At 48.7% G+C, this 19,645-nt stretch overlaps 1 protein-coding gene across 2 annotated transcripts in view; it reads left to right on the top strand.

Moving 5' to 3' along the window:
- EML2 (EMAP like 2) overlaps positions 1-18,541 on the top strand; it is a 33,604-nt gene extending 15,063 nt beyond the window's left edge. For both annotated transcript variants that reach the window (XM_023736244.1, XM_012557109.2), the window contains 11 exons: positions 572-671; positions 4,006-4,160; positions 4,312-4,437; positions 7,031-7,162; positions 12,438-12,505; positions 12,953-13,041; positions 13,265-13,362; positions 13,851-13,938; positions 14,589-14,684; positions 15,648-15,778; positions 18,137-18,541. In XM_023736244.1, the coding sequence (XP_023592012.1) occupies positions 572-671; positions 4,006-4,160; positions 4,312-4,437; positions 7,031-7,162; positions 12,438-12,505; positions 12,953-13,041; positions 13,265-13,362; positions 13,851-13,938; positions 14,589-14,684; positions 15,648-15,778; positions 18,137-18,262 (1,209 nt within the window). In that variant the 3' untranslated portion in view covers positions 18,263-18,541. The remainder of the gene's footprint in view (positions 1-571; positions 672-4,005; positions 4,161-4,311; positions 4,438-7,030; positions 7,163-12,437; positions 12,506-12,952; positions 13,042-13,264; positions 13,363-13,850; positions 13,939-14,588; positions 14,685-15,647; positions 15,779-18,136) is intronic.
- The last annotated feature ends 1,104 nt before the right edge of the window (positions 18,542-19,645 follow it).

Genomic DNA, 19,645 nt, shown 5'->3' with positions numbered 1-19,645 from the left:
GGGGGAGACCGCGGGGCGGAGGGAGGGGAGACCGCGGGGCGGAGAGGGGAGAGACCGCGGGGCGGAGTTGGGGGAGACCGCGGGGCGGAGGGAGGGGAGACCGCGGGGGAGACTGAGGGACAGAGAGAGGGGGAGACTGAGGGGCAGAGAGAGGACAGAGAGAGGAGGAGACTGAGGGGCAGAGAGAGGGAGGACCAAGGGGCGGTGTGGGGGGGACTGAGGGGCAGAGAGGAGACCGAGGGAGAGAGAGGGGGAGACCAAGGGGTAGAGAGAGGGGAGGCCGAGGGGGAGAGAGAAGGCAGACTGAGGGGCAGAGAGAAAGGTCCAGAAGGAGAGTGAGGAGGCAGGAGGTGGGTCATGGTGGGAAAGGGCGACAGGCCAGCATTAACCCTGGAGGTGACACGAGCACTCCGGGGGCAGACACACTGGAGGTGGGGATGCTCCATGTGGGCCTCACAGCCAAAAGCAAGGAGAGGATTCCTGGGACCACTGTCCTGGATGATGAGTGAGCTCTGGGAGGCCACCCCTGCTTCAGTGACCTTCTGACACCTCCTTTCCTCCTCCACCTTAGAAACACGAGAAACCAAAGTATGTGCTGTGCGTGACCTTTCTGGAAGGTGGCGACGTAGTCACTGGGGACTCTGTGGGGAACCTCTATGTCTGGGGCAAAGGTCAGTGTCACTTCATATGTTTGGTCCCCAGTCCAATCCCCTAACACCCTTAGCTGTGTCTCCCTTCCTCTAACTTTGCTTATATCCTGTGATAAAATAGATTAAAGCCTTGTGTGTTAATTCCAATATCCCCATCAAGGCTCAGCTCAAATTTCCCCTTCTCCCTGAAACCTTTACTGTTTCCCTATACTTGTTGTCTATAAATCCCATGTTAGGGATCAAGTCTGAATTATAAATAAATGGATTATCTCAGTGGAAGGATGAATGGATAGGTGGATGCTTTGTCCCAGCCAGCGAATGAATGAATGAATGAAAGAATTCTTAATCAAGGAATGGAAGAATGAGTAGATAACTTTGTCATCCCCCTTAGTCGGTGGGTGATTAGGTAAATGAACAGTTACACGAATGGTTTGTCCCAGTCAATGGATCTATAAATGGGTGAATGAGTGAGTGAATATGATTCAGTGGTTGTCTTAGCCAATGGATTGAAGTGTCATGAGTGAACAGGTTGACCCAGGAAATGAATAGATGAGTTGATTGTCAGAGCCAGTGGATGGATGGATAAATGAATGAATGGTTGTCTAACCAATGGATGACCTTGTTAATGAATAAATGAATTGTCTTAGCTGGTGGATCAATGAATGAATGAATAGGTTATCCTAGCCAGAGGCTGGGAGAAGAATGAATGGATAGACCAATCTAGCTGGTGGGTGAATGTGTTAATGAATTAATGGATTGTCTCCGCCAAAAAGACAGGAGTGAATAACAGCTTACCCCAACCTTTGGGTGAATGTGTGAATAAAGAAATGAATGGTTTGTCCCAGCAAATGGATGGCATGAACAAATGAATGAGTTTTTTGGCCTGAGCTTTTTTTTTTTTTTTATTTTTGTTGTTGAAAGTATACACAGCAAAACATACACCAATTTAACAATTTCTACAGGTACAATTCAGTGACTTTGATTATATTCTTCAAGTTGTGCAACCCATCTCGCTCTCCTTTTCCAAATTGCTTCTTCCCCATTAACATGAACTCACTGCCCCGCTAAGCTTCCTATTTGTCCTTTCCAGTTGCTGTTGTCAATTTGATCCCATGTAGATAATCCTCCAAGAGCACAATGTTCAAGGCAAACATTCTTAACTAAATGAGCTAACCTATTATTTGGATTAAAGAAGACTTCAGGGGATAGTTTTGATTTAAGGTTTAAAGATTATCTTAGTGCAACAGTTTTGGGGGTTCATTCAGTCTTAATGGCTCCAGAAAGTCTGAAATTCCGTGAGAATTTGGCATTCTGTTCTACATTTTTCCCTCTTTTGATCAGGATTCTTCTATAGAATTTTTTAATCAAAATGTTCAGTAATGGCAGTTGGGCAGCATGTGTTCTTCTGGTCTCATGGAAAAGGAGGTATTTTATTCATAGAAGCAAGTAGGCATGCATTTCATTTCCTCCTCCTGTTCCTGACTCTCCCTCTTGCTCTGCTGCTCTGTGGCCTGTGCATTTTTGCTTTCACATACATTATATTCCTTATTCAAGGCTGCATTGAATATTATTCCTATTTCACAGATGAGATACAATAGGCTCAGAAAAGGGACGTGGCATAGTAAGTAGCTGAGCTGGGCAGAGTCAGTGCACTTAATCTCTGAAGTTCCTGCCATTTTCACATCTTTTGCCATACTGCACATGGGTATATGGGAATCAGGCCTGAACCAGGTGTTGCTGTGTGACCTCAGGTAAAGATTTTCCCTCTCTGGACCTCAGATTTCTTGCCTGTAAGCTGAGTGGCAGGCAGAGATATCTTTAAGCATCAGTTCTTCTGACCTTGGGAAACCAGGTCTCCCGTAGGATTACCCTAGACAGGGCCGGCATGTGAGTTTAGGAGTTGGTTAGTCCTGGGTTCAGGTCCTAGCAGTGCTGTGTGCTCTTTGTGTGGCCTTGGGAGAGTCACGTTTCTTGTCTGAGATGCATTTGCCTCATCTATTAAATGCGTATACTATCACTATCTCCTTCACAAGATTGTTCTGAGGTTTCCTTGAGATCAGGCAGCTGAGAATAAGCTCTGAACACTTGGTGGCAGTGTGTCTTTCCTGGCAAACTGTGAGCTCTCTGAGGGCGGGGACTAAGTCTGAGTCATTTCCATGGCCCCAGGCCTACTACTGGCCCAGCCCATGGGACTTCAGGGTGTCAGACAGGTGGACAGAATGATGTATGTGTCTAATGTAAAGAGAGCCCGGCTAGCTTGGAGGAAGTGGCACCACATGTGAAAGATGGGAATTGAAGACAGTTACTCCTTTCTCTCCTCCAGTTCTTCCCCCAGCCTCTTCCTTGGTCTCACTGTCTTCTGCCTAGAGCACTTTCCCACCCTTGCTTGTCCTAGCTGACTCCTACTCAACTTTCAGATCCTTGCTTAGCCATCTTCTCCTCCAAGAAGCCCTTGCTGACCCACCAAGCCTGGTACCCTCTCTGGGATCCCATAGCTTCTTGGGTTCCTCCACCCTAGCCCCAACTACCTTGGGTTGTCACTGACTGGTAATAGGTTTGTCTCAGTCACTGGACTGTGAACCCAATGAAGGTATGACCTGGATTGTGTTGGTCACCACATGTGTGTTTCCAGTATCATCCAGTATGAGACTAGGCCCAGGTAAATGCTAGTTAAGTAATTGTTGATTGAATGGGTTAAAGGATGAATGAATGGATGGGCCCATTGGCAGATGGATTGATAGGTGGATGAATGGGTAGATGGATTGGAAAATGAGTGGATGTTTAGGTTATAGAAGGATGGATTGACTGGTGAATGGGTAGTTGAATGACAGAGAATATGGATGAATGGATGAGAGGTGATGATGGATGAAAGAAAGGATGAGAGAATGGATGGATGGATAGATGGGTGGATGGGTGGATAGATGGATGGACATATCAGTAGATAAATTGATGCGTGGGTGAATGGATGAATGAATGGGTGAGAGAGTAGGTAGTTGGGTTAATAGATGGGTGGGTGGATTGATGGACATATGGGTAGATGGAAGGATGGATGAGTTGATGGGTGGGTGGATATTTGGATGGAGATCAGTAGATAAGTAGATGAATGGATGGGTAGATGGGTCAAAGGTAGATGGGTGGATGGGTAAATGTTAGCTCAGATGGTTTAATGAATAAATGGTAGGGTATTTGAGTAGGTGAGTAGTGAGTGGTTGGATGGCTGTGTGGATGGAAGAGTAGATAGAAGGATGGAAAGATGAGTGAACGGATGGATGTAGGCTCAAGAGTTTTAGGTACTTTCAGGGGGTGTTCAGGGCCAGCTTTCCCGTGCTGACCCCTGGCCCTGGCCACCCTGCAGGTGGGAATCGCATCACACAGGCAGTGCTGGGTGCCCACGATGGCGGCGTGTTTGGGCTCTGTGCCCTGCGGGACGGGACACTGGTGTCCGGTGGGGGCCGCGATCGGCGGGTGGTCCTCTGGGGTTCCGACTACAGCAAGCTGCAGGAGGTGGAGGTGAGGAGGGGGAGCAGGCTCACATGAGGGTGGGGAGGCTTCCCCCCAACCCGGCTCCTACCAATAGACCCTCCTCTTCTCAACATGTCACCCCACCCCCCCATGTGTGTCCTGCACTCCTCTACCTTCTTCCCTCTTGCCCCGCTCCCAGGTCCCTGAGGACTTTGGCCCTGTACGCACTGTGGCAGAGGGCCGGGGAGACACGTTGTATGTGGGGACCACCCGCAACTCCATCCTGCAGGGCTCGGTCCACACGGGCTTCTCACTGCTAGTCCAGGTGAGTTTCTTTTGTATCATCCCTCCTCCCTCCCCCACCATCTCTCTTCTCCTCCCTGTGCTACTGTACCACCCGTCCTTTCTGTCTTCCTCCTCTTCTATCTCCTCACCTCCCTGCCTCATCCCTTCTCCTTTGGCCTGGCAAACTCCACTTACCTTCCCTTTACCTGCCCTGGTCCCTGACCTACGACCCTCTTCCCCCTGAATGTCCTATGCTCCGGCAACTAACGGCTTAACTGCTAGCATGGCAGAAGATGCCCAGGACCCTGCTCTAGCTGTGCTGCCCACTCCCCTTCTAACTGGGGGTGGTATCCATTTCTATTGCTAAGCGTACGGGCAGGTTGTTAGGCGTGCCGTATATCCCCTGGGCCACACACTCTGCCAGGGATCCAGCTCCTAGGAGCTGGGAAGGCCCTTCCAGAGTTGGAGTCCGCCTGTATTTCTGCTTGCAGCTTCAATGCCCACTCCTCCCCTCCTGATGTGCCACTCCCTCCTTCCCCACCCACTTAAAAACCCCACCTACCAAGAAGTGGTGGAGTCCGGTGGTTAAAAACCAAACCAAACTGTTGAGTTCATTCCAACTCATAGTGACCCTATAGGACAGTGTAGAAGTGCCCCATAGAGTTTCCAAGGCTGTAATCTTTAAAGAAGCAGACTGCCACATCTTTCTCCTATGGAGTGGCCGGTGAGTTCCAACCGCCGACGTTTTGGTTAGCAGCCGAGTGCTGTAACCACTGCACCACCAATGGCTCCAAGTATGGTGGTTAAGAATATGAATTCTGCCCTGAGATACTATTTAAACCTTGTACTGAAACTATCCCAAGTGTACCTTTAGCAAAATAACAGATCGGCACACGAAACAAAGGACATTATCCATGAGTGCGGTGCTCTAGTGAGAAAACAATAATATGACACCGAGAGGTCACCAGTCACTCTCATGCAAAGATGAGAAGATAAGGGGACAGGGAAACTAGAGTACTGGAAACGGAACAACTAGAACGCAATTTAAGAGAATCTTGACACATTGTGAAAAATGTAACTAATGTCACTGAACAATTTGTGTAGAAATTGTCAAATGGGAACCTAATTTGCTGTGTAAACTTTTACCAAAAACACAGTAAAATACAGTGAAACCTGTGAGAGCTGGAACTCGATAGGACTGCCTTATTGGGTCTTGCAAGTTTTCTGCCTTTGACAGGCTGTAATCTTACCACTTTTCTGTCGCTCTCTATTAGTGGAAAATATTTGACTTTTCCTTCTCTGACAGGTTTCCACTTTACACAGGTTCTGGCTTTCACAGGTTTTACTATATTATTTATTTATTTATTTTAAATATATGAATTCTGGAGCATGCCTGCCTGGGTTGGCATCCCAGCCCTGTCACTTATGAGCTGTGTGATACTGGGCAAGTGAGTGACCTCTCTGTGCCTCTCTGAAATGAGGAGAATAACAGAACTGACCTCGTGAGGTTTGGTGAGGATTCCATAAGTCAGTTCATATAAAGCACTTAGAATGGTGCCCGGCCCAGAGCACGTGTTCAAAAGGTGTTGGCCACGATTGTTCCTTGCTCAGTGGTCCCTCTCCCCTCACTCCCTCCATGAGTTTTCCTCCTGACAGTCTAACTGAAATCCATGCTGCTGCATTTAGATCCTCCTCTGGCTCTGGTCTCCATAGGAGGAAGATGAGGAAAAGATGAAGAGAGAGGGATTTTCTAGGAGTCCTAAAACCAGAAGGGACCATGTTTGTAGTTGTTGTTAGCTGCTGTCCAGTCAGCCCCCGACTCGTGGTGACCCAAGCACAATGGAGCAAAACGCCGCCCAATCCTGTACCATGGCCACGATCAGTTGCGAGTGGGATCCATAGGGTTTTCATTGGCTGATTTTCGGAAGTAGATCACCAGGCCTTTCTTCCTAGTCTGTCTTAAATAGGAAGCACTGCTGAAATCTGTTCAGCATCATAGCAGCACATAAGCATCCAGTGACAGATGGGTGGTGGCTTCGACTGAGGTACACTGCCTGGGAATAGAGACGCCATTTTAATAATAATAATAATCAGCAGCTTCCCCTTTTGTGAGCACCATTTCATTACTAGCCTTGTGTTTAGCATTTCCATCCATGAGTTGAGTGAACACAATGACGATGTGAGGCTAGTACAATGAATATCCCCATTTTACAGAAGGTAAACTGAGGCTCCAAGGAGAACTCACCTGCATAGGAGCTCATATCATAGCCAATAAAACAGAGGGTCCCACCCACCAGGCCGGGTGCCCTCTGTGGGGTCCCACAGTCTCCTGGGTCCTGTCTGACTCCCGAGGTGAAGCTCTTAAATACCACACTCCCCTGCCTCTCATTGTACAAACAGGAATGCAGCAGCCCAGGGGAAGGGGCATGATTTACCTGGAGCCATACACTGGTGCAGGCGTCTGCTGATCGCAGCCCATTTTGGACACATTGGGAAACAGGTCTTCCGCGAGCCACACTGTGGGGCAGGGTGTGTTGCTGGTGCTAGCCCAGCACTTTTTCCTGGCATCAGGGTTTGGGTGGGAAAGGGCCAGGATTGGTGGTCTCCATGCTGATGTCTTGCCTTTCCTCCAGGGCCATGTGGAAGAGCTGTGGGGCCTGGCCACGCACCCCAGCCGGGCACAGTTTGTGACGTGTGGGCAGGATAAGCTGGTACACCTGTGGAGTGTGGGGTCTCACCAGCCCCTGTGGAGCAGGTGCATTGAGGTAAGGGGATGGGACATGGGGCACTCAGCACATCACTCTGACAAAACTACCTGTCTCAATCCATGAGGGCTTAGTGCATCGAATGGAAACCACACAAGGTATTTTTAAGCAGAAGGGAGTTTAATACAGGGAATTGGGTGCTTACAGACTCATTGGAAGAGCTGGAGGAGCACATTCGTGGCTGGAATGATGCCCAGAACAACACCACAGAAGCAACCCGCTAGGGGAGCTGCTGCCTTTGCCACAGAGAGGAAGGTGGGGAGTTAGGAACCGTTGAGTTCAAGAACACACCATCATAGCCACAAGCCAGGCACCAAGAAGCTGTGGCCGCTGCAACTTTTGACTCTGGAGCTACGCTTGTTGTCCAGTGTGGTAACCACCAGCTACAACAACAAGCCACGTGTGGCCATTCAAATTTTGATTGATAAAAATGGAAGTAGAATTTAAAATTCAGCTTCTTGGCTGCACTAGCCACATTTCAAGGGCAGACAGCCACATGTGGCTACTGGCTATTGGAAAGTGTGGATGTAGAACATCTTTTAATGTAGCAGAAGGTTCTGTTGGACAGTCTTGCTCCAGAGCCACCTAATGCTGGCTAAATTTGTACCGGTCACAAAACAGATACTCTGTGCCCTGTCTTTCAACATGCACAAGACTAGTGACTAGAACTGGGTAGTAACACAGCAAATCCCATTGCTTTCATGACCCAACTGGTCAGTAGAAGTGGTAGAAGCTGAACCTCTGCCTTTTGCCTTCTGGAGCCCACAAAAGTGCATCTGATTACAACAACAACAACAAAAAAGGAGTGGCTGTGAGGCTGCTTATGTACAGCCAAAAACCTCATGGGATTTAGTGCCTTGGTTTGGAGGTTTAGGGTCATGGTTTCATGAGAAATCCCGGGTAATTGGCCTAATAACATGTTTAGTGCTTCTCTTCTACTTCCTAGTTTGTTGCATAGTGTCTGGGGTCTTAAAAGCTTGCAGGCGGCCATCCAAGGCATGGCAATTGGTCTCTATTCACCTGGAGCAACAGAGGAAGAAGGAGAGTCAGGAACAGGAGGAGGATGTGGAATGTGTGGCTTATTGTCTCCAAGAATAACTGCCTCCTTGGCCATGAGATCAGAAGAACTGGATGGTGCCCAGCTACCATTACTGAACATTTTGATCAAAGATTCTATAGAAGAATCCCGATCAAAAGGGGGAAAATACAGAATAAAATTACAAATTCTCATGGACTCCAGACTTTCTGGAGCCATGGAGGCTGGATGAACCCCTGAAACTATTGCCCTGAGATAATCTTTAAACCTTAAGCCAAATATATCCTCTGACGTCTTCTTAAAACCAAACAATAGTCTAGATTAACAGTAAAAACGTCTGCCTTGAGCCTTATGCTCTTTTAAGAACTATATGGGATCAAAGTGACAATAGCAACTCGAAAGGTTAGATAGGAACCTCAGGGGTCAGTGAGTTGATGTTAATGATGGAGGAACAACTCAGAAAGGAAGGGTGAGAATTATTGCACAACTTGAAGAATGTAATCAGTGTCACTGAATTGCACATGTAGAAACGGTTGAATTTGTGTACGTTCTATTGTATATATTCTCAACAATATAACAAAACAAACAAAAAAATACAAGAGAGAGAAAATTACATCTGACTGTCGGACCCAATCACAGTGAAACGACAGCTGCAAGGGATTCTGGGAAGTGTACTTTTAAGCTCGCTTGCCTCTAGTATAGGAAAACATGCTAGAAGGAAGGTGGTTAGTCCACCAAATATTAGTTATTGTTGTTAATCTCTGTGAAAATGCGTGGAGGTGGTGTCTGACCTCCTCTAACTTCACAAGGTGGAAGGAGAATCAAGATCAACGGCCCAAGGCTGATTCATTCCTATGAGGCAGGGGTCAGACATCCCTCCTCTCTCAGCCATCTTTACCAATTCTGACACCAACCGTCCCTCCCCCAGCACTCTCTACTTCTCTGCTGGGTTGGATAATTCATTGCAGTGGCCACACAGAACTCACAGACAATACTCAACGATTATGGGGTTTATTAGGGAAGTAACAGGTTGCAATTCAGGCTCAGGAACGCTCAAGGATACAGTTCTTCCATCAGGACAGCCTCTTCCCACACTTCTACCTGGCCCTCAGTTTCTGCCAAAGGCACTCAGCTTTCTCGCTCCGTGGACCGGGAAGCCCACTGTGCCCTCTCCTGAAGGTCTCTCCTTCTTTGGTGGTGGTGAGCTCTTCTCTTTCCCCACCTCTGGGGTGGCTCATTTCCAACCCAGAGGGATGGCAAAAGTGACCAATCCCTTTGGTGGGCTACAATTACCCCATCAGACAATCTCGCCCAGTCACCTGGGTGGAAGTTACAAGACCATGACTAGAAAGGCCACACACAAAAGTAATCAATCGGACTGCAATCTCTTCCTGTGCCCAATTTGTAAATTATGTATAGGACAAAACATAGTATATATAGGCTTCGGTATTATCCGTGGTTTCAGGCATCCACGGGGGTCTTGGAACACATCCCCTGTGGATAAGGGGGGGACTACTGTGACCTTTGAAGGAGCCCTGATGGTGCAGTGGTTAAGCACTTGGCTGTTAACTGTAAGATTGGCGGTCTGAACCCACCAGTGGCTCTACAGGATCAAAGACTCAGCGATCTGCTCCCGTAAAGATTACAGCCAAGAAGACCCTATGGGGCAGCTCTACTCTGTCCTGTAGGGTTTCTGTGAGTTGGAATTGACTCGATGGTGTACAACAATATCAACATACGACCTTTGAACTTCTGTGAATGGGGGATGGTGTGCCCGGGAAATTATTAGGGGCATACATAATAATCATGGCGCAGTGGTTAAGCCCTCAGCTGCTAACTAAAAGGTCAGCAGTTCCAACCCATCAGCCACTTAGCAGCAGAAGGCTGTGGCATTCTGCTTCAGTAAAGATTACACTCTTGGAAACCCAATGGGGCAGTTCTACTCTGTCCTGTAGGATTACTGTGAGCTGGAATTGACTTGATGGCAATGGGTTTATAATAATCGTCATCCTGTCTAAATTGAGCACGTACTATATGCCAGGCCTGTGCTGAGCACGGCAGTTCTCTAGCTTGCCAGGGCATCAAAATCACTTGTGGGGTTGTTAGAAATGCAGATTCCTAGTATTATTTAAAATTCAGTTTTTTGATTGTACTAGCCACATTCAAGGGCTCAATAGCCACATGTGGCCTGTGGTTACTGTACTGGAAAGCATCGATGTCGACCATCTCTATCATCACAGAAGGGTCTGTCGGACAGTCTTGTTCCAGAGCCACCTAAGTTTGCACTGGTCACAGAACAGATACTGATTCAAGAGGTCTGAATGTGGGACGAGGGATCTATTCTTTTTAACAAGCAGCCTCTGGTGATTCTGATGCAGGGGGTCTCTGGACCATGCTCTGAGGAACTGGCTTAGCTCTGGCGTCATCTTAGTGACCCCTCCCCCAAACACCGCCAGGCAGCAGGAAAGATTGTTCCCTGCCTTCGTTTCCTAGCGCCACTGTATCAGCAGTACCACAGGGGGGTGGCTTTAACAAACCGAACTTTATTTTCTCACAGTTTGTTGCTGTTGTGTGCTATCGAGTTGATTCCGACTTCACAGCGACCCTATAGGACAGAGTAGAACTGCCCCGTGGGGTCTCCTAGGCTGTAATCTTTATGGGAGCAGATAGCCAGGTCTTTTCTCCTTTGGAGCTACTGGGTGGGTTCGAACCACCGACCTTTTGGTAAGCAGCTGAGTGCTTAACCGTTGCACCACCAGGGCTCCTTTCTCACAGTTTAGGGGGCTTTTTTTGTTGTTGTTAGGTGCCGTCGAGTTGATTCCGACCCATAGCGATCCTATGCACAACAGAACGAAACCCTGCCTGGTCCTGCGCCGTCCTCACAGTCATTGCTATGCTTGAGCCCATTGTTGCAGCCACTGTGTCAATCCATCTCACTGAGGGGCTTCCTCTTTTTCGCTGACCCTCTACTTTACCAAGCGTGATGTCCTTCTCCAGGGACTGATCCCTCCTGATAACATGTTCAAAGTATGTGAGATGAGATCTCGCCATCCTTGCTTCTAAGGAGCATTCTGGCTGTACATCTTCCAAGACAGATTGGTTCGTTCTTTTGGCAGTCCATGGTATATTCAGTATTAGGAAGCTGGAAGTTTGAATTCAGGACACCTCTCTAGGGAAAGACCCTCTCTGTTCGCTCTGGGGGAAAATCCTTGTCTCAGCTTCCCTAGCCTTCTTTCTGTATTCCTTGGAGATCTCCACACGGCATCTGTCTTTCCCCCATTCCTGCTTGCTTGCTTCTGCTCCTGGTCTGCTCTTTGATTTCTCAAAAGTGATTGGCTGAAGACACACTGATATGGCCTCATTAACATAACAAAGAAAGCCCTGTTTCCAAATGCGATTACATCCACAGGTATAAGGGTGAGGATTTACAACACATTATATTTTGGGGGGACACAATTCAATCCATAACAGTCCTCGCTTGGAAGTAGGCTCAGAAAGGCTCACCACTTGCCCAACATCCCAGTATAATTATAATCACAGCCAGCCTTTAGTGAGTGCTTCCTGGAGGCTGTGGTTGTGCTAAGGACTTTCCCCCTCACTGAATACTTGTAACAATCAAATGAGAGAGTAATGCTGATCTCTACTTGAAACCCAGTCTTGCAGGGAAAGTTATTTGACTAATGTCACGTAGCTGGGAAGTGTCAGAGCTGTGGTTTGAACCCAAGTCTGACTCCATGGTGTGCTGTTGTTTCTGAACTAACAAAATGCCCTCCCCCCCAAAAAAAACCAAAAGTGATAATACCCAGTGCTGATGAAGATGTGGAGAAACAGGCAGGCAGAAACAGCTTATCATAAAATTGATGGACCTTTATGGAGAGCAAATTGGCAGTGTATATCAAAAGCCTTAAAAATATGTGTACCCTTCGTGCCTGTGGTAACACTTTTAGGAAATTACCTAAAGAAACCATCTGCAGTGGAGAAAGCTTGTAGGAATTTAAACCACGAGGAAAAAGGATTCCAGAGTCAACAGTGACAGGAGGAATATTTTCTGTTCTGACTGACGTGTTAAAGGAAATAGGAATGATTTCCACGGTGGCTGGGGTAGGGGGTTACCTGGAGGGCAGCAGAGGAGGCTGAGAGCCCCCATGCCAGGCTGAAAAGTTGGCTCTGAGGCAGGAAATAGCTAGAAGGACGTGGGGACCTCAGCTCCCAGCCCTGCTTCTTCTTTCTTCTCCTCAGGATCCCGCTCGCTCTGCTGGCTTCCACCCCAGTGGCTCTGTCCTCGCCGTGGGCACGGTGACTGGCAGGTAAAGCTGAGGAGGGCACTTTGGGAGGGCTTCTCTGCTTCCTGGGGAACTGTCCCTTAAATAGGTACCAACTGTTTACCAGACCTTTATCTCCCAGCAAGGTCCCTGGATGGCGCAAATGGTTTGCACTGGACTACTAACCTAAAGGTTGGTGGTTCAAACCCACCCAGAGGTGCCTTGGAAGAAAGAACTGGCATTCTGCTTCCATAAAGATTACCCCCAAGAAAACCCTATGGAGCAGTTCTACTCTGTAACACATAGGGTCTCCATGAGTCGGAATGGACTCACGTAAGGGTTTGATTGGATTGGATCTTCCAGCATTCCTCTGGTGTCAGCCTCTCTCCCAAATCTCTTCTGGGGTCTCTCTCTCTCTCACCCCACAGATTTCCGCCCCTTTCTGCCAGATCAGCTCACCCCTACCCCACCCCTTGCCTTCTCACCCAAAAGGTGGCTGCTGCTGGACACGGAGACCCATGACCTAGTGGCAATCCACACTGATGGCAATGAACAGATCTCCGTCGTCAGCTTCTCCCCGGGTAAGCGATGGGCCTGGCACCCTGGAGAGGCAGGAATATAGTCTCAAGAATTACGGGCTGGGTGTGGGCGGAGCTTGGGGGCAAGGCCTGGGGGTGTGTGTAGGACTGTAGTGGGTGGAGCAGTTTGGAACAGCTGGGGAGTCTGGGATAGCAGGGGGCTGAATCTGAGTGAGGAGGGGGCGGAGCCTGGGTGCTTCCTCATAGCCCCCTCCCCCTCCCCCAGACGGGGCGTACCTGGCCGTGGGCTCCCACGACAACTTGGTGTACGTGTACACGGTGGACCAGGGCGGCCGCAAGGTTAGCCGCCTGGGCAAGTGCTCGGTGAGTGGGCAGTGGCCCCCAGCCCGCGCCGCCACCCCTCCCGGGGTATGCAGAATTAACAACTTTTCTACCTCAAGGGAGCACGACAGCTTCAACGCTCAAACGACTCCACCCTGATCTGCCAAGGAGCCTTAGTCCTGCCCACACATTTACCCTACTCCTGTGTTCTAAGCCCGCCCCTTTGTGTAGCCCCGCCCCTTCGTGTAGCCCAGCCCCTTGCATTCAAAGTCCGCCCCTCTGTGTCTGGCTCCGCCCACATGTTCTAAACTCCCATCATGGTCTAAGCCCTTTTTGTCTAGCCCCGCCCACCACAGTCTGGCCCCGCCCATGAGAGTCTGGCCCGGCCCCCACATTCCAAAGGCTTGTGTATTCCCCCTTGTGTTTTCACCCACCTCTGTATTTTGCCTTCCACCCTTCCTAGTCTAGTCCCACCCCTCTGCTTGGTCTTGCCCTCTCCAGCTCTAACTCTGCCCCTTCCCTCCCCGCAGGGCCATTCCAGTTTTATCACCCACCTGGATTGGGCCCAGGACAGCAGCTGTTTTGTCACCAACTCTGGGGACTACGAGATTCTGTACTGTGAGTGCTTGGAGACCCAAAGACTTTCTTCCCTCAGCCTCCTTATTTGCATATATGATTTGCATACCCCCCTGAATTCTGGGAAGGAAGGTGGGGCTTCTCCAACTCTTCCCTGACTCTTGGTATTCAGGGGCCTTTCTGATTGGCTGGGAGTCCCTGAGTGCTCAACCAGTTAAGACTTCTGGCTGCTAACCAAAAGGTTAGTGGTTTGAATCCACCCAGAGGCGCCTCAGAAGGAGGGCCTGGCAATCTGCTTCTGAAAAATCAACCACTAAAACCTTATGGAGAAGATTCTATTCTGACACACATAGGGACGCCATGAGTCAGTATCAACTGGCCGGAAATCTTCTTTTTCCTGATTAGCTGGGGCTTTGGCTACTGATTTCTTCACAGTGGGTTATCACTTTAGCCAATTCCTCCTCTTTCTAGTTGAATGGGCGGGGTGCAGATTTCTAAGCAGATGTCCCTGCTTAGGTTTTGGGATATTAAGCCTCAGGATCCAGTATCCTCAGCCAGTCTGGAGGCATAGAATGAGCCCTAGGACCTTTGCCTCCTCTGTCTTGGACCTCAGTGTCCACTGCCTGTGAAATGGGTGAGTTAAATCAGTAGTTCTTCCAGCTCTGAGCCCCTCCTCCTATTTTCTGACTCAGGGGACCCCGCTACCTGTAAGCAGATTACCAGTGCAGATGCTGTGAGGAATGTGGAATGGGCCTCAGCCACTTGTGTCCTCGGGTTTGGGATGTTCGGTAAGTACTAGAAGGGGGGCAGTCCCACTGACACCAGGAGCTCCAACAAACATCCCTGACTGGTGGTTTTCACAGACTCTTATTGGTTACCTCCAGGGTGGGGGACTCACTCCTTTCTGCATGTGAGCAGAATTTGTGTAAAAGGAAGGGCTGGGATGAGATGATTGCTGTGATCCCTTGGAGCTGTAACAAAATGAGCCCAAACTGGGTGGAGGCACCTGGTCCACACTGCTGGTGCCCCAACCACCTGTTTATTCAGGCATGAATGTAGTCAACACACTCTCCTTGAGCACTTCCGGGGGCTGCCCTGTGCTGGGCGGTGCTGGGAACACAGAGGAGCCCACGACACCCCAGCCCTGCCCTCCTGGCACTCCCAGTCCAGTGAGGGAGACAGACGTGTGTCTAGACAGTGACAGCCCAGAGTGGACTGGGCTGGGGTGGGGGAGTCCAGAGGGGACATTTGGCCCAGCCTAGGAGGGAGTCAGGGAGGGCTTCCTGGAGGAGGGGACATCCACACTGAGATGTCAAGGATGAGGAGGTACTCCGCAGGGGGTGAAAAAAGAAAGTGTGGTCTAGGCAAAGGGAATGAATGCATATACAAAAGCTCAGAGGTGTCACAGAGCTTGGCATTTGGGAAATGCAAGATGTCAGGGTGGCTCAATCCTTGCAGATCTCAAGGAGAGCGGTGGTGAGGGTTGAGGCTGGGCAGTGGGAGGCCAGGCCATGCAGAGCCTTGGTGAGATGCCTAGGCTTTCTCCTGAGGCCACCAGGAAGCCATGGAAGGGTTTTGAGCAGGAGAGAGATGGGGTCAGGATTGCATTTTCAGAAGATCTTTCCAACTCCGTTTCCAGCTAGAGTCAGATTGGGTGGGAGGAAGGCAGGAAAGCGGGGCTGGGGCCTGCTTCCCTTGAGGTCCCTGGCCCCAGCTGACATCTTACCGTGTCCCCCTCTTCTTGCCCGCAGGGATCTGGTCCGAGGGGGCTGACGGTACTGACATCAACGCCGTGGCCCGCTCCCACAATGGGAAGTTGCTGGCTTCAGCTGATGACTTTGGCAAAGTCCACCTGTTTAGCTACCCCTGCTGTCAGCCTCGAGTGAGTGCCCCTGGGAGGCTGGTGGGCTGGGATTAACAAGCAGTGTTAGGGGCAAGATTCAGGCAGCCCTCGTCCATCCCAGCCCTCTCTGGGCCTCGGTTTCCCCATCTGTACAAGGAGGGCAGTGGACTTGATCCCAAGGGCCTTTCTTTCTTGCCCTGAAGGTCAAGGGATTTCAGAGTCTAATGCTGAAGATGGTGACTTTCTAAAGCTGTGAGGGTCTGCAGTTCCACAATCTTGGGTTTTTTTTAATCCTTATTAACTCAACAAATATTTATTGAGCACCTGCTGTGTGCCTGGGCACAGGGGATGCAGCATTTGGGGTCACTGCCCTCATGGAGCTGACATTTTAGTGGTGGGGTGGATGGTTCCAAGATGTTAAAAAAACCCGTTGCTGTGGAGTTGATTCTGACTCATAGCGACCCTATAGGACAGAGGAGAACTGCTCCATAGGGTTTCCAAGCAGCGGCTGGTGGATTTGAACTGCCGACGTTTTGGTTGGCAGCTGAGCTCTTAACCACTTTGCCTCCAGGGCTCCACTTTATGGGTGTAACTTCTTGAATTTCTAGTCCTTTTAAAATTATTGAGGTCTCACCAATAACGTGGATTGGTTGTGTACTCCCTCATAAAATATAAATACGTGCATGGGATTGTAAGAGGAATATGACGAAGTTCTCAGATTTTCTGATTCGAAGCCCCCATGATTCTCCTGCAGTTCTAGGACAAAGGGTCACAAACTCCAGTGCCACAGGGTCAGGCAGGTGGCGAGAATGAGTGAGTCAGTCTGGGGGTGAGGCTGTGGGGTACTGAGGAACAGCTGTTCCTGACACCCCGCTGGTTGTGGCCCTGTACAAAGCGGGTTCAGTATTCTCAGATCTCAGAACAGCCGGAAATCAGGATTTCCATGTGAACTCTCTTGATTTTTAAATGTCAGCAACTAGCTTTCTAAAAATACTATGGGTCATACACAACTTGTCCGTAGATATCCTGCATCTAAGATAGAACTGGACGTTCATTTTACCATTCTCTAGTTCAAACAAAAGACAACGAGTTTGTTTGTTTTAACATTTTGCTATAAAATTTTTCATACACGAAAGCAGAAGGAATAGTACTGTACCCATTACCCACGTTCAACTATTATCAGGGTTGGCACCCTTGTGTCTTCTTTCTCTTCTTGCTCTGTCTGTTTTTTTGTTCTCTTTTGTTTTGTGAAGCAAACCCCATATATCACCTTTTTGTGTGTGTCTGGAGAAAATACACATAACGAAACATAGGTCAACTCAACAGTTTCTATGTGTACAATTCAGTGACATTGATTACATTCTTGGAGTTGTGCAACCATTATCACTATCCTTTTCCCAATCATTCCACCACCATTCACATAAACTCACTGCCCTCTAAGCAATAACTCCCCCTCCCCCCGTCCCTCCCACCCCTGGTAACCACTAATAGCTTTTGGTTTCTGTACCATTGCTTATTCCATATAAGTGAGATCATGCAGTACTTGTCCTTTTGTGACTGACTTGTTTCACTCAGCGTGATGTTTTCAAGGTTCTTGCATGTTGTGGCGTGAACCAGGACCTCACTTCTCTTTATGGCTGAGTAGGATTCCATTGCGTGTATGTACCAGACTTTGTTTATCCATTCGTCTGTTGATGGACATTTCGGTTGTTTCTACCTTTTGACTATTGTGAAAAGTCCTGCAGGGAACATTGGCGTGCAGGTTTCTGTTTGCCGTATATCATCTTTTAGTCCCCCAAATTAAGCCTTCATATCTAAAAAGCAAGGATAATTATTACATATCCACAAACCCATTACCACCCCTAATAATGTTAACCTTAATTCCTTGATATGATCCATATTCAAATTTGCCTGCCGCAAAAATGGCCTTCTGCAGTTGGTTTGCTTGAAATTTGGTTTTGTTTAAAATTTGGTTATGTCTCAAATCTCTTCATGTAGAACAGCTTCCGCCACATGTACAATCTTTTTTTTTTTTTTTTTTAATTCAAATGAGGTGTTGAAAAAACCAGATCAGCTGCCTTCTTGGTTGGTAAAGGAGGAGCTTGTTGAGCAGAGGAAATGAGGGTCAGGTCAGGAAGATCATGGGGAGGCCCTGGATGGTTCAAATGGTTAATGCGCTCGGCTGCTAACCAAAAGGTTGGTGGTTTGAGTCCACGTGGAGGCACTTCAGAAGAAAGGCCTGGCAACCTACTTCTGAAAAATCAACCATTGAAAACCCACTGGAGCACAGTTCTCCTCTGACGTACACAGGGTCACCGTGAGTCAGAATCTGGTTAGTCTGACTGCAGCTGGTTTGGTTTTTGACCTTTTTTTCATCTCCTTCTTTTCCTATAACAGGCCCTCAGCCACAAATACGGGGGACACAGCAGCCATGTGACGAACGTGGCCTTCTTGTGGGATGACAGTGTGGCCCTGACCACAGGGGGCAAGGACACCAGCGTGCTGCAGTGGCGGGTGGTCTGAAGCACGGGGGGCCCGGGGACGGGACTGAGATAGAGTGAAGGTGGCAGGGTGGGAATTCTATTTTCGGGAGATGTCTATTACCGAGTAGAGTAATATATACCCAGAGTCTATAGCAGAGGGGGTTATGGGGGGGTGGGTGGGTAGACAGACAGAAGTCTCTATTTATCTTGGGGTGGGAAGAGGGGCCACATTACTTTGGGGGAGCCGTTGGTGTGTTTGGTTTGGGGTGTTTTTTAAGTTTATTCTTTTACATCATCCAGAAATAAGGACACGTGCACTGAGGTGGAGTGTCAGGGTCTGTGAATTTATTTTGTGTGTGCGTGCGTGCGTGCGTGTGTGTGTGTAAAAAGAAATCCATTGCCAGAGTCAATTACAACTCATAGTGACCCTACAGGACAGAGTAGAACTGCTCCATAGGGTTTTCAAGGCTGTAATCTTTACAGAAGCAGACTGCCACGTCTTTCTCCCGTGGAGCAGCTGGTGGGTTTGAACCGCCAACCTTTCGGTTCGCATCTGAGCACTTAACCACTGCACCACCAGTGTGTGTATGTAGCATGCCTGTATACCACTGTTTGTTGTGAGGGACCATTGTTACTTGGCCTTTATTGGGTGCAACTGACAGAAACCAAGTGTTAGGGATTGAGTCGTGTCCCCCGAAAATGTGTGTCAACTTCGCTAGACCATGATTCCCAGGAGTATGTGACTGTCCACCATTTTGTGATCTGATGTGATTTTCCTGTGTGTTGTGAATCCTACCTCCATGATGTTAATGAGGCAGGATTAAAGGCAGTTATGTTAATGAGGCAGGACTGAATCTACAAGATTAGATTATGTCTTAAGCCAATCTCTTTTGAGATATAAAAGAGAGAAGTGAGCAGAGACAGGGGACCTCATTACCACCAAGCAAGAAAAGCCAGGAGAATAGTGAGTCCTTTGGACTTGGGGTCCCTGTGCTGAGAAGCTCCTAGACCACGGGAAGATTGATGACGAGGACTTTTCCCCAGAGTGGGCAGAGAGAAAGCCATCCCCTAGAGCTGGCACCCTGAGTCTGGATTGCTAGCCCCCTAGACTGTGAGAGAATAAATTTGTTTGTTAAAGCCATCCACTTGTGATATTTCTGTTATAGCAGCACTATATAACTAAGACACCAAGCTTGCTTTAACTTAGGCCAAAAGAGAACTCGGTTGACCTCATAGCCAAACAAAGAAGGGCAGGGTGCCTCTGGGGCCCAGGGCCATTGAACTAGGGATTTGAGGGCCTTCGGGACACTCTCTCCTACTCCTTTTATGCCTTCTCTGACTTCCTATGAGTCAGCATTTTTCTCTGGGACCTGCATTCTCCACACCACAAAAACATGGCACCCAGCAGCTTCCATGTTCACAT

Source organism: Trichechus manatus, unplaced genomic scaffold (genome assembly GCF_000243295.1).
Source record: "Trichechus manatus latirostris isolate Lorelei unplaced genomic scaffold, TriManLat1.0 scaffold00087, whole genome shotgun sequence".
Lineage (NCBI taxonomy): Eukaryota > Metazoa > Chordata > Mammalia > Sirenia > Trichechidae > Trichechus > Trichechus manatus.
Note: the sequence above shows the minus strand (reverse complement) of the source record. Positions and strands in the feature narration are given on the sequence as shown.